Source organism: Seriola lalandi, unplaced genomic scaffold (genome assembly GCF_002814215.2).
Source record: "Seriola lalandi dorsalis isolate HSWRI2012SDOR001 ecotype SW California unplaced genomic scaffold, Sedor1 jcf7180002054864, whole genome shotgun sequence".
Lineage (NCBI taxonomy): Eukaryota > Metazoa > Chordata > Actinopteri > Carangiformes > Carangidae > Seriola > Seriola lalandi.
In genome coordinates, this window is record NW_019525417.1 from 1,487,903 (window position 1) to 1,500,303 (window position 12,401).

General features: G+C 42.7%; 1 protein-coding gene across 1 annotated transcript in view; it reads left to right on the top strand.

Annotated features, from left to right (window-relative positions):
• The window catches only part of magi1b (membrane associated guanylate kinase, WW and PDZ domain containing 1b), a 134,027-nt gene that overhangs the window by 56,537 nt on the left and 65,089 nt on the right, over window positions 1–12,401 (top strand). Inside the window, 1 exon segment of the mRNA XM_087179770.1 lies at window positions 1,796–1,912. Coding sequence (XP_087035896.1) covers window positions 1,796–1,912 — 117 coding nt within the window.

Genomic DNA, 12,401 nt, shown 5'->3' on the forward strand with positions numbered 1-12,401 from the left:
AGCAGAAATAAAGAGAGAGTATAGGTATGTTGGTAGATGTTTTTTTAGTTTTGTCATGTTACAGATTTCTCAAGCCCCGCACCCAGACAGGGTCACATGGTCAGTCGGGGGTCTGCTAGCGAGGAATGCCCATTGCTCTCCAGTAATTGGTGTGTACCAGAGCACATCAGGGTGTGTATTAGGCTCTCTGTTGGCCTGAGCGTTGGCTTGTGACCTGTTGTGAGGATTACAACACACTGATATGTCTGGATGGGACGGGGCCAGGAGCAGAGTTTCCTCCCAGGAAGAGCTTAGGCAGCAGGGAGAAGACTCGACCTTTCTTCTCAGACTGTTGACTAAACTGCCACATTCACTATCACCTATGAGGCTTATTATGGTTGAATAAATAGCCATGATCAAAGAGTCTAATTAATCACTATAATTTCAAAGGTCTGGATTTAATGAATCCCTAAAAAGGAAACTTAAATATTTTTTTAGAAGAGTTTCTGAGAAGCCTTTTATCATATTAAAAATCCCATAAATTATTTTTTATAAAGAAACAGAAACACTTATCTTTAATTTGACATGATTTCTTTTTACAGATTTTTACCCGGGTTCTGTATTAACATTTTTATATTTCAGTGTAAGTCTGACAACTTCAAACCCACACTTTGACAATCTGATGAGCAGCAATGTGACCATAATTCGGTGTTAGCATTCCACACTCTTGTCACGCATGTTGATATGAATGACAGACAAAATGTTGGGTCACACATTAAAACAAAAAGCAGTCATATCATGTCTGTGGGATGTGTCTGTTGTGTTTCAATTGTATCTTTTACCATATGAACCTACAATTATTCTGCCAACCGTACAGAATGCTCCTCTGTACTATGCTAGCAATCTCAATCATCTTATTAAACACACACACATGCACATACAGGCGCACACATACATACACACAGTTTCCATGGAAACAGGATCCAGGGCCTTTTATGACTGGTTGTGTGCCCAAGACAACCAAAAATGGTCTCAGCAGCTAAGCAAAGATGGGAGATAAATGGTTTGTTTAATAAATAATGGGACATGTACTATTATAGAACGTGATAAGATATTTATTGTTGCCTGAAGGAATATTGTTATTGAATTTAGACCAAGCCATTGTCATATTCATTAGGTAAATTATCGATTCTTTTCCTTTTGTGTGACAGCAGACAGGATGTGTTTTACATCTCTGCTCTGTTACTCATGTCATCCTACTGTTTGTGCTGTGTTTTCACATGCATGTAATGTTGACACTCGCTGTAGTGGCCACACACAGACACAGACACACACTCAGAAAAAAACACATACGCACACACACACACACAGACACACACACACACACACACACACACACACACACACACTCACTCGGACACTTTCCAGCCGTGCTGCCCTTCAGTAGCCTAATGTGTGTCTGAGGTCCAGATGGCGTAGCAGTAGGAGGGCTGGTTTGCGGTGCTAGCCACAGCGCTAGCAGTCTCAGAATTGGCTAGCCCTGGCTGGTTGGAGAGGGAGAGCCTGCAGCCAGTTACCCCTCTAAGTGACAATGGCAAGTGTACAATTCACAGCTATGCACTCAGCATCTAGCTTTGCTGTGGTCGCAGGATAAACTTGTATTTTTCTTTTCATGGGAGCCAAACTGTGTGACTATTTGACACTCCACTGTGAATTATAACTGCCATGTGATGCTCTTATGTCTGCTAGCCTTGTTTTTGCTTCAGTAGTTTTGATGCAGTTACCATATTTTTCCTGTTTGTGTACACAATGACAGGAAGCAAGCTTAACAAGGACCTGAAGCATTATCTGAGCCAGCGCTTCCAGAAGTCTTCGGCTGACCACGAACTGCAGCAGACCATCCGAGACAACCTCTACCGACACGCCGTGCCTTGTGAGTCCATGATCATGTTAACCCCTCGTTCTGTCATGTCCTCAGTTTCCTCACGTTTCTCCTGCTCTGCTCTGCCGTCTTCTTCGTGTCCTCACATTTATATGAGCTTCTTCTTCCAAATCCAGATAATACTTTGTTTATATGAGTAAACACATAACATTGCTGTAACTCCAAAGACTGTCATTTATTTTGTGTGCATCCAGATAAAAGAGACAAATAAAAATCCTTGGGTTAGTTCAGTGTGAGTCACTGTCTTAGCTCCAGGCATGATCAATGTTAGATCCATGTAGCTGCCTCACACAGACACTTTGTATTATCTAATTAAGCCTCATTATTTCAGTCTAATCCAAGCATGGCTCCAGTTGCCTTTTGACCAACATTGGCCTTCCAGTTAGCGAGGCTGATTACTTCATATCCTCCTTGGAACTACCCTCACAGTGTGGGCTGATCTGTTGTATCACACATTATACATCTTCCTCGCAAGATGGACTTTTCCACCTGCCTCCCAAGATGACAACAAGCAGTGAGTTCATGTAAAGTCATCACCCTTTCATCACCCTTTCATCCGTTCAGTCAGCACAGTGTGTGCTTTACTAATATGGGGAAGATCAGTGAGAGGAAAAGTTGGTGACTCCACAGTGAGTAGGCTAGTATTATCTCATGTCCACAGGATCAATAGCACCAGTAATTATAGACGTTGTGGCTTCATCCTAGTCCCTCACACTCTGTCACTAACTGGTTTCTCCTCTCCCAGACCTGGCTGTGTAATCCAGGAATAAAGCCTGTCTTTGACTTTTTCCCCCTGTCGATATAGCAAAGATCTAAAGGACATTTGTTTTTTGATGCCGGATATCTCCCCTGTAACTGCTGCTCTTTTAAAATGGAAGCACATATTTGAAGTATTGCAGTCCTCCCTGCTGTGAAAACCAGCCCCTGAAGACAGCATTGGAGCAAAGGACGTGGAATTGTAGCGTTAGCACCACAATAACAGAGTAATGAATGAAGGTTAACTGTGCAACTCCCTCTGTTGAGGCAGCAGATAAAACACCTAGAAAGACAGTTAGATTGATGAACCATGCTGCATGTTGCCAATTTTGTGTTTTCCCTCATTTGCTTATAACAGTGAAATCAGCTGCGTGGACCAATCAGAGCCAGGCTCATCACTGTTATAACACTGGAGTTGGAATTCCCCACTGACTTTGGACACAGCATGCCTCACATATGAGGATGGAGGAAGAGAGGCAAGAGTAGGAAAGAGAGATAACAAGTAGAAGTTGCAGAATAGGCTGTGTGCAGGTTCTATGTTTATTATCTTCTATATTTACAGTGAAATGAGCTGGGATGCAGTAGGCTCATATCATTCTGACAGCAATAGTTTCAACAAGGCCATGTCTGCCATGTCACCTGATATCATTCAACAAACCATTATTTTCATACAGGTTATTGTTCAGATTATTTTATCGATTGATCAATGAATCATTAGTTGTGAAAATGTGCTATATGTAAATATTTAAGTTTAAACATTCAGAAATGAACTAGAATTATCAACAGACTGTGAAGGAATAACAATTTTGTCAAAGACATCTATGTATTGTGTTCCTCCTAAAGTTAGCTTGCTAACCAGCTATCCCCTGCCTGCAAATTCTCACAATTGAGAACCTGTAACCTTTAAATGTTGAGCATTTTGTTTGAAACATCACATAAATATTTAGTCAATTATTAAGATAGTTGCTGATTAGTTTTCTTTTGATCAACTAAGTAATAAATTGCACCATTTTTGCAGCCCCACATTTCCTACTTGTGTCACTTTCTACTGCAAAGACATTTCTGGAATACTGCAATGTAATTTGGAGTATTCAAACTATACAGCTTTTTTCTTGGTAATTATTTTCACAAATTTTCACTTCCACCATCAACACATATTTTCCAAAACTCTAGCATATTGGATTTTTATTTTTTGTTTTGCAGTTAATTTTGGACTTGAGAGCACCTCTCATTTCCCCCATGCTTTTCCCATAATGGTTCTCATCCATTGTTTTTTTTTTCCAATTAGTTTATTCATGGCCCTCTCACGCAAATTACTCTCTGTATTCAGGCTTGTTTAACCGACTTTATCTGCATTACCTCCACTGCCATATGTCAGCCAGACACTGGTGGAGGGTGGGGGTCTGGCTATAATGGCCATTTTAATCACTGAGTGGTCAGTGGCACACCAGTAAAGAATCCTGGTGTTATTGGCAGTAAACAAAGCATGAAGGTGTTCCCCAGGCCATATGTTTTATAGGATTGTAACGTTTTGCTGTCATGCACTTGTAGAGGAGCATGAGACTCTCATCAGAACATAAAATTTACAAATCCTTTGCCACAGCTTAATTTTTTTTCTTGTATTATGGGAGGGCATGTTACAGTGGGCACAGTCCATGAATAAATACCCCCATATGCCCCTTCACACTCAGAATAACACTAGACTAACATAGCAGTTGTATAGGAAAGCAAATACAGCTCTTAGTGTATGAAATAGCCTGGACTGCTTTGGCCTGTGATTGTGAGAGCTCAGTGTGTGTCCATGTTGACGTATGTCCAAAGGTTGTTCAAAGCACTGTCCAAGTGTATGTGTAGGTGTAGGTGTGATTAATGCACAGCAAGCAGGTGGAGAAACAGATGGAGAAGTGTCTCTGTGGATGCTGGAGCTTCTCATGCCTCTAAATGAGGGTGTAATGGTAACTCAGGTTACCAACATTTCTGCACATCCTTGTATCCTCTTGTAGTCCATATTAGTGCTGGCACAAAGTGAATGAACTAATCTTTTCCATGTATTTTTATGAATTTGATATGAGTCTACATTTGTATGCACCGCTTCCAGGAAATAGATGTATGCTTGCACTCTAGTCTGACAAAAACATTTGCCCTCTCCTTGCTGCTCGCCTTTTATATGTTACTAAACTAACTGCCAGCCGTTTAAATCAAAGCATTACAACCTTAAATAGTGTTACATGCTCACCTAAGTACTGTGTGACAAAGTTTACCTTGCTTTAAGCGGTGCAGGTGGTGACTGACTGATACATGTTTTACCCTCTGGGCTTACTGTAGCTGTGTGCACTCGCCGCTGAGACCATTCACTACTACAAAGCTGCACAAACCGTACAAACTCGACTCAACTCAGCTGATGCTTATACCAGCTCTCGTACATACTCACTGCCCTCGACACTTCCCATACATGCTGAACTGCAGCCCATGCAGAAGAGACTGTCTGGGAGCTTCAGGGCTCGCCAGATTTGTTCATGTACCAAAGTGCCTGCTAACTGTGGATATTATTCTGATTCCTGCTGCCTGCAGACTTATGAGAGACTCACTGCTGCAGTTTGGTTTTGTCACACAACTTTTAGTGCCTGTTATGCCTAAAAGTTGTGGAGTTTTCTTCACTCACTGTAAAATGCACATGTAACACAATTATCAACAATTATCAACATCAATTATTACAGTAAGTTAACATTTTGTCTGAGTCCGTTTGCAGTTTTATTTTTTTTTCAGATTAGATGAGCATGTGTAATGAGGAGTTGGTCGTAATGATGGAAAGCATTTCATGTGTTTATCAAACCGAAATAAGTCTGTTTTATTGCTGCCATGGAGCAGCTGCTGTAGGAAGCTATTGTACAATAATAGTCAAATATATTCAATTTATTATGTTAAATGGCATTTTTCCATAATTAAAGCTGGTGTCTTTAAAGTGTTTCAATAATATGTCATTAATATAACCATCTGTGTGGTATTGGAATGGATATTCCCTATGTAATACAGTCATTTTCACTGCCAACTCACTGTGCTGGCCAGGGGAGGGTGTAGATTGCCATGTGTTGACTCTAATACAATACATCATGTTTTTAGCTTAGATTTTACCTGTCAGCAAGTAGCTTCACTAGCACTTGTGGAGGTGTGTGCTACCCCCCAATGATATTCCAACCCCCTTCACATTGCTGTCCTAAACAACTAGTAGGAGTCAGAAGGGAAGTAATAAGGGCCCGATCCCTCACTGGCACTGCCGATGAGCACTGCCAACTGTGTTTGCTGGGGTGGCATGCTGTTTTCCTCATACTGTGATGGTGAGTGAGTGTTTACTCTGTGCCAGACGTGCACACCACCATTCCAATATCTCTGCAAACCAAAAACCCAGTTATGATTTTCATGTAGAGAAGCAGTCGCTAAATTCTAAAGCAAGTTTACCTTTGGCTAGTTTCTAATACAGAGTCAGTATGCTCATTCACATTCATTGGCGATCGGCCATTTCTTTCCAAAATCGACATGAAATATAAATAAAACAGATGCAAAATATTTAAGTCTTTATAACTCATGCAACACTCCTCATTCATTAAAATGTACACATTTCATGAAATTAATTCTAAACATAAACTACCCTCTCCCTACTCATGTTCCCATAACCCTGTTAAAAAAATTTGAAGCCATAGGACTCCCACCCTCCCCCATCTGCCGAGGCGTCCGTCGGCTTCCCTTGTGGTCACCCCATCCGCACGTTCGGCATTCCCAATCTCCCATTATCCCCGCCTGCCCTCCACCCCCTCTATCCCACTCTCATTCCTGAACCCCCCAACTCATGACACCGCTGTCTCTCGTCCTCTCGCTGCCACTGCTGCTCCCTTTCCTCATCTGTATCGCGCTTCCTCTCTCATTTTTCCAGTGCAGTAGCAAGAGGAAGAAGAAGAAGAAGAATAAGAAGAGGGGATTTCTGTGTTTGGTTTATACCTGATTTAAAGCTCGGCTTTCTGTGCATTCGAGCCTTGAAAAGGGAGCCCTGGTCTCTCCTGCATCAAGGCAAGTAGCAGTGTTGTCTGCTGTGGTTGTTGTGATGCTGATGACTTGGTCTTCGCCTCTCAAATGAGCGAGATTTGAAGAGGCTCGTGTTCATGTGAGTGTGTGTGATGAATTGCAAGGCTAGCAGCACAGACGATTGGACGACCTGTATATAGGCTAAGAGGACGGCTCAGAGGGAGGTGGGGGCTGAAGCCGCGGGGCTGGAGATGGGGGTGGGGTGGAGTTTGGGTGTGGGAGAGAAGGGGGGCAAGAAGGGGGGATGGGCGGAGAGGAGAGAGAGAGAGAGAGAGAGAGAGAGCGGATGGAGAGATGCAAAATCACTCTCGCACATCTAAATCAATGCTGGCTATAGCTAGCCAGTCAAGCTAACATACCTGAAACATATGTACACATGTGAGTTGTGGTTGTGTCACTGCGTGGTCTGAGATGCGTGTGTCAGCCTGTGAGTGCGTCTACAATATGTACGTAAGCAGACATTCTGCTGTTGGTTTGGTGAGGTTACGGATTGCATCTACAGATGCAATCACAGCGTGTCACCTGAACAAAAGAAACGCTCTCACTGTGACAATGACTGTGCCATTCCTAAAAAGCAAAAGGTAGTACATCAAGTAAGACAAACGACGGCAAGAGGAAGATTTAGAAGTGAACTTTAAACTCTTTGGCTTTGTTGGCGGGGGAGAGGATGTACTGTATGTCAGTCAAATACTGTGTGTGTCCACGGTTTGACATGTATTACATAAGGGATGTTTTTTTTGTCAAGGCTAGATAAACACATTTGGAAAAGTCTTTCCGATGACAAATCCTTGCTGTTATACCAGTTCTCAGTCGACTTACACGATCACAAAGATTGCTTTGCCCCACATTGGACTCCACCATGCAGCTGCAGCTGGATACAACTTGTGTTTTAAAACTGTGACTCGAGACTTGGCAATAGTTATTAAATTCATTGTTTGTTAAGCTGAGTGGACACTGTAGAGAGGAGGCACTATCAGTAAAGAAACTTCATTGGTCTCTCACTTACTGTTGTTAGGCTACTGATGTGTACTGGCACGGACCTGTTTTCCTTCATTAATGGTTAAGCGTATATGATTACCATATAATACAAGCAGACATATATGGATTCTATATTTATATTTTGCGTTAGAAATCGCTTTCATGCTGTGAGACAGATGAGAAGACTGATAACACTCTAGAAGCTGGAGCCTATAGTGGTCTTTGTGCTAAGCTAAGCACCTTCTGGTGCTAGCTTTATATTCATTGTACAGAAATGAGAATGGTATTGAAATTCTCATCTAAAGCTTGGTTAAAAAAAAAAAGTGAATAATTGTATTTCTAATACTAAACTGTCCTTCAAGAGTCTTGTATAATTTTGTACAAGTTGGATTTGGTTTCCCTTTAGAATAGTTATGTCTCCTGATGATTTTAAATAGACTATGTTTATGAATTATATTCTGATAAACATTGACAATTTTCCTCCTCTTTTTCTTTCTGCTATAAATGTGTTTATATTTTTTCACACCCACATCAGTTTGATTACATTTGAAACAGGGGCTCCCAGCATGCAGCAGGTAGATCAGACAAAGGTTTTGAGGGAAACAATAGGAGTTGAATTGATGCTGGTGGGGAAGTTTTTTTTGTTTGGCTAACACCATTTGCAGGATTCAAAGGAATGTTGTCAGACAGAGAGTGATGGGAGGAGTCCCCCAGATTCATGGCCCCCAACTGCCCCACCCGCTGATGTGCGTGTATTGTATGCACACACTCGATCACTGACACTGTTGCACACACATACCAGGTGGAGGCATAGAGGTGAATAATGCCGTTGCACCAATACAGGTACTGTAGGATGTATTTCTACATGTGGAGGCTTATTTGTGCTTCTCTGGTACCAAGTCTGTTTTGACATATGGGAAATTTCCATTTGTGGAAATCAGCTCATGCTGTGTTTCCTAATCTGTTAAAGGAGTTTGAAGATAATGATGCCTATCAGCCTGACAATGGCCCAATTAACTATGTATGATCTAATTTTCTTACATTTTTATACATATTGCAGATATTTAACAGTTTTACCAATCAATATGGCGATATCAAAACACTAAAACTTAATACTTTTACTGAAATGATCAAAACAGATCATTTTGATTAGCAATTGAATCACAATATACATTGTGAGATTATTAGGGACACCAAGCTAGATCTAATGTGATCTAATACAACAGCCCTGCAATAAATCCAAGCTTTAGAAGGATTATGTTCTTGGTACCAGTATATATTGTGTTAGACTGTGAGATGCTTCTAATATTTACTCTACCTACACCTTTATTTTCAACAGGTCTTACTATAATGTGATAAACTGGTAACTAACTATAAAGCAGAATATTGTTGTTTAACATTAAAAGCCTGGCTGAACTGCTGCTATAACTCGCAGATGAGGCCTGTTTATGTGTTAAGATGCTGACAAATCTTTTTTGAGGACCTTCTATAAACCCTGACTCTGCAGGTACTGAGAACATCAAGCAACAGGATGTCACTGCTACCTATGAAAAGAGCTGTGTCCCAAGTGAACAATATTCTAATAAACTATACATAAAACTAAGAACATGCTGTTTTGGGAATTCGTATGTAGTATTCACATGCACAGTAACATGTGTTGCCCTTGCCAAGTGAAATCCAAAGGTTTAACACTTAATATTTTAGTTTTGCAAACTGTCTCTGGAGATGCCTCACCATTGTTCACTAACTTTTTCCAGCTGTGGGTTGTTCCTTTATTTCTTTTGTGCATTGCGTAGTGGAACAATAGCGTCCGTCAAAACCACACTCACAAACCGAGAGAATTTGGTATGCATGATTACATCTTTGGATATTCTTAAATGTGTGCTTTGTGTCTTTTCCTGTGTGACTACCAGCATAGTGTTACTCTATAGTGTGGATTTAGGACACATTTAAGGGGTATCTGAAATAGAATGGCACATGTCACGACCTTTGACCCCACCTCCCTTTTACATCTTCTCACTGCGGTTCCCAACCCCCTCCTTTGACCATAGAGCAGAAAAGATGCATCCTATACATGCAGGGCTGCATTTCTTTCCCCCTCTTAATCTGTGCCAGTGTGACTCACTTTTTTTCTCTTGTTCACATTTTCCATATTTTAGATGAATCTTGTGTCAATCCTAAGATTTGATTTGCTTCATTTGGGATTGTTTTGTATTTTGCTCATTCCTATTGACATCCTGGTGGCTTTGTGCTAATATCCCTTGTGTACTTGTGTCACACCTTTAATTATTGGTGATAATTGTGCTTAACTCTTGAGTTTGACATGTAAATGCGCACAGCTCTAGCCTCACTCCGGTCCATGCCTCCCTGCCCCTGCTATTGTCCCAGCTCCCATCCTTTTTTTTTTTTTTTTTTTTCAAAGTTCTTCCCCTGACTTGTGTCCTCTTTCCATGTTGGTCAAGGATGACTTGTTTGAAACTTGTTAAACGCCCAGAGCATGTGTATGAGTTTGTGTGTGGAAGGACATCAGTGTCTGGGGAAGAGAAAAGAAAGAGATGTGTAGGGGGAGAGGAAAAAACTGATGGGCTCTGTGGAAGAATAGGGGTGAACAACCAAGAAAAGGAAAGGGAGTGAGTGAGAGAGAGAGAGAGGGAGCAAGAGGGGGAGGTGGGCGGGTGCGTGTGGGTGCCTGTGAGATGGGAGACAGCGGGGCTCAGTCAGTGAGTGAGAGAGGGAGAGACAGACAGAAGCCTAGCATTGGTGTGTGTGGGTATGAGACGGAGCGCATTATAAGCCAACGTGTGGATGCTGCTTAGCTTAGCTCCCATTAGCTTAGCATCACAAAGCCAAAGCTGGACAGAGGACAGACGTATGGGAGGAGGAAGGGGAGGGTGAAAAGGAGAAGGAACTGTAAATCTGCACTGGTTTTTCTTCAACTCATTCACACCTGATTGGATTTTTTTCTTCCCTCTCTCTCCTGTCGACGTGGTGTTGTTCTGTGGACTGTAGGGGGAAGGAGAAGAAGCCCCTCACAGGCTCCCTGACTGAGGTATTTTGTTTTTGTGTGTGTTTCATTTGGAGAAGGGACGCTGAGGGTTTTGCCGTGATTTAATGGTTGGGGGTTGGGATAGAGAGAGATGGAGAGGCAGGCGGCGAGGATGGCTGTGCATCAGGCGGAAGGCATCAGGAGCGGAGCGAGGGAGACGGAGGCACATCGCTGGCAGTAATGGAGGCTGATGTGTTTTGGTCAAAAGGAAGCTGTGTGTGTCTGTGTCTGTCTGTCTCAGGTATACGTGCGTCTGTGTGTGTTTGTCTGTGCCCTGCTTTGATGCCTGTGTGTGTCAGTGTGTGTGTGTGTGTGTGTGTGTGTGTGTGTGTGTGTGTGTGGGCGCAAAGTGTCACTTCCCCTGTGTGTATGTACAGTGTGTATGTGTGTTTCTGGTGGAAGCACTCCAGCTCTGCGATGGCTGTGTTAAGGCTATGTGATCTGTTGACATGCTTGATCATATTGGAAGCCATTACCTCCAGCTGCAAACTGCCGTCTGCCTGTTTGTCTGTCTGGAGCTTCCAGGATGCTAAGGTTAGCAGCTCTCCCTCTCCTTCATCATCCCCTCTTTCTTTCTCTCCCTTCTTCTTTCTCTCCTTTATCAATCGTTCTCATGTCTGGATGACCCCCCCCCCTCCCTCCTGCCACCCCCAATCTGTATCCCCCCCATCCCCACTCCCTCCCTGCCCCTTTAAATGGATCGTTTTAAAGCCTTTCTTTTCCATTTCCATGTTGCTGTAGGTAGACGCAAGCCCATGGTGCTTTTTTCTGGGTGGAATAAAAAGACAAAGGCTGGCTGTGAGTGTGTGCGGGGGGCATTTTCAGGCAGATTTCTGGCTGATTTAGCTTCACACAGCACTACTGGCCCTTCAGGTTTTTTTGTTTCTTATTCTTATATCTCTCTCTCCCTCATCCCTTTCCCCGGTCCTCAGATGCCCCCCCCCGACATACAGACAGACACACACACACACACACACACTTTCTTGTGTATGGGAATTATTTAAAGCTAAAAGAATTGCTTGTGAAGAAAAAAATGGAGCATGTCACAGGTCCAGAAAAAGGCCTGTTTTGATCTCATTGTGGTTTGGTGTGTGTGTGTGTGCTGTCTTTTCATTGCAAGCCTCTTTCAGCCAGTCAGAGCAGTAACAACCCCCCCACCCCAGACTCAAAACACATCTCTAATGAAAGGCGTCCGTACCAATCACTGCAAAGCCACAGCAGCAAACTGCCCCTTTAAAATATCCCTGCCATAGCCACATGGGGAGGACTCTTGAGATTTTTGGGGGTTTGAAGAATCAGGTGGGATGGTCGGGAAAATTGTAACCCCTCCTCCTCACAAAACTAAAAAGGAAAACAAAAAAAAATGTATGTAGCCAGAACGTAGCCAGGAATTTGAAGACTGGAAAATGCTGGAATCTGCGGCCTGTGCTTTTGGTTGGATTAACCCTTTACTGAGACAGATGGCTCCATCCCCCTGCCGAGCAAACAAACCCCTGTCAGCTTGTCACCCCTCCTGCATTTTGTGTGTGTGTGTGTGTGTGTGTGTGTGTGTGTGTGTGTGTTACACCATGGAACGGTGTGTGTGTATATGTGTGTCTGACCCACTCAGTGGAGCAGCCAGCA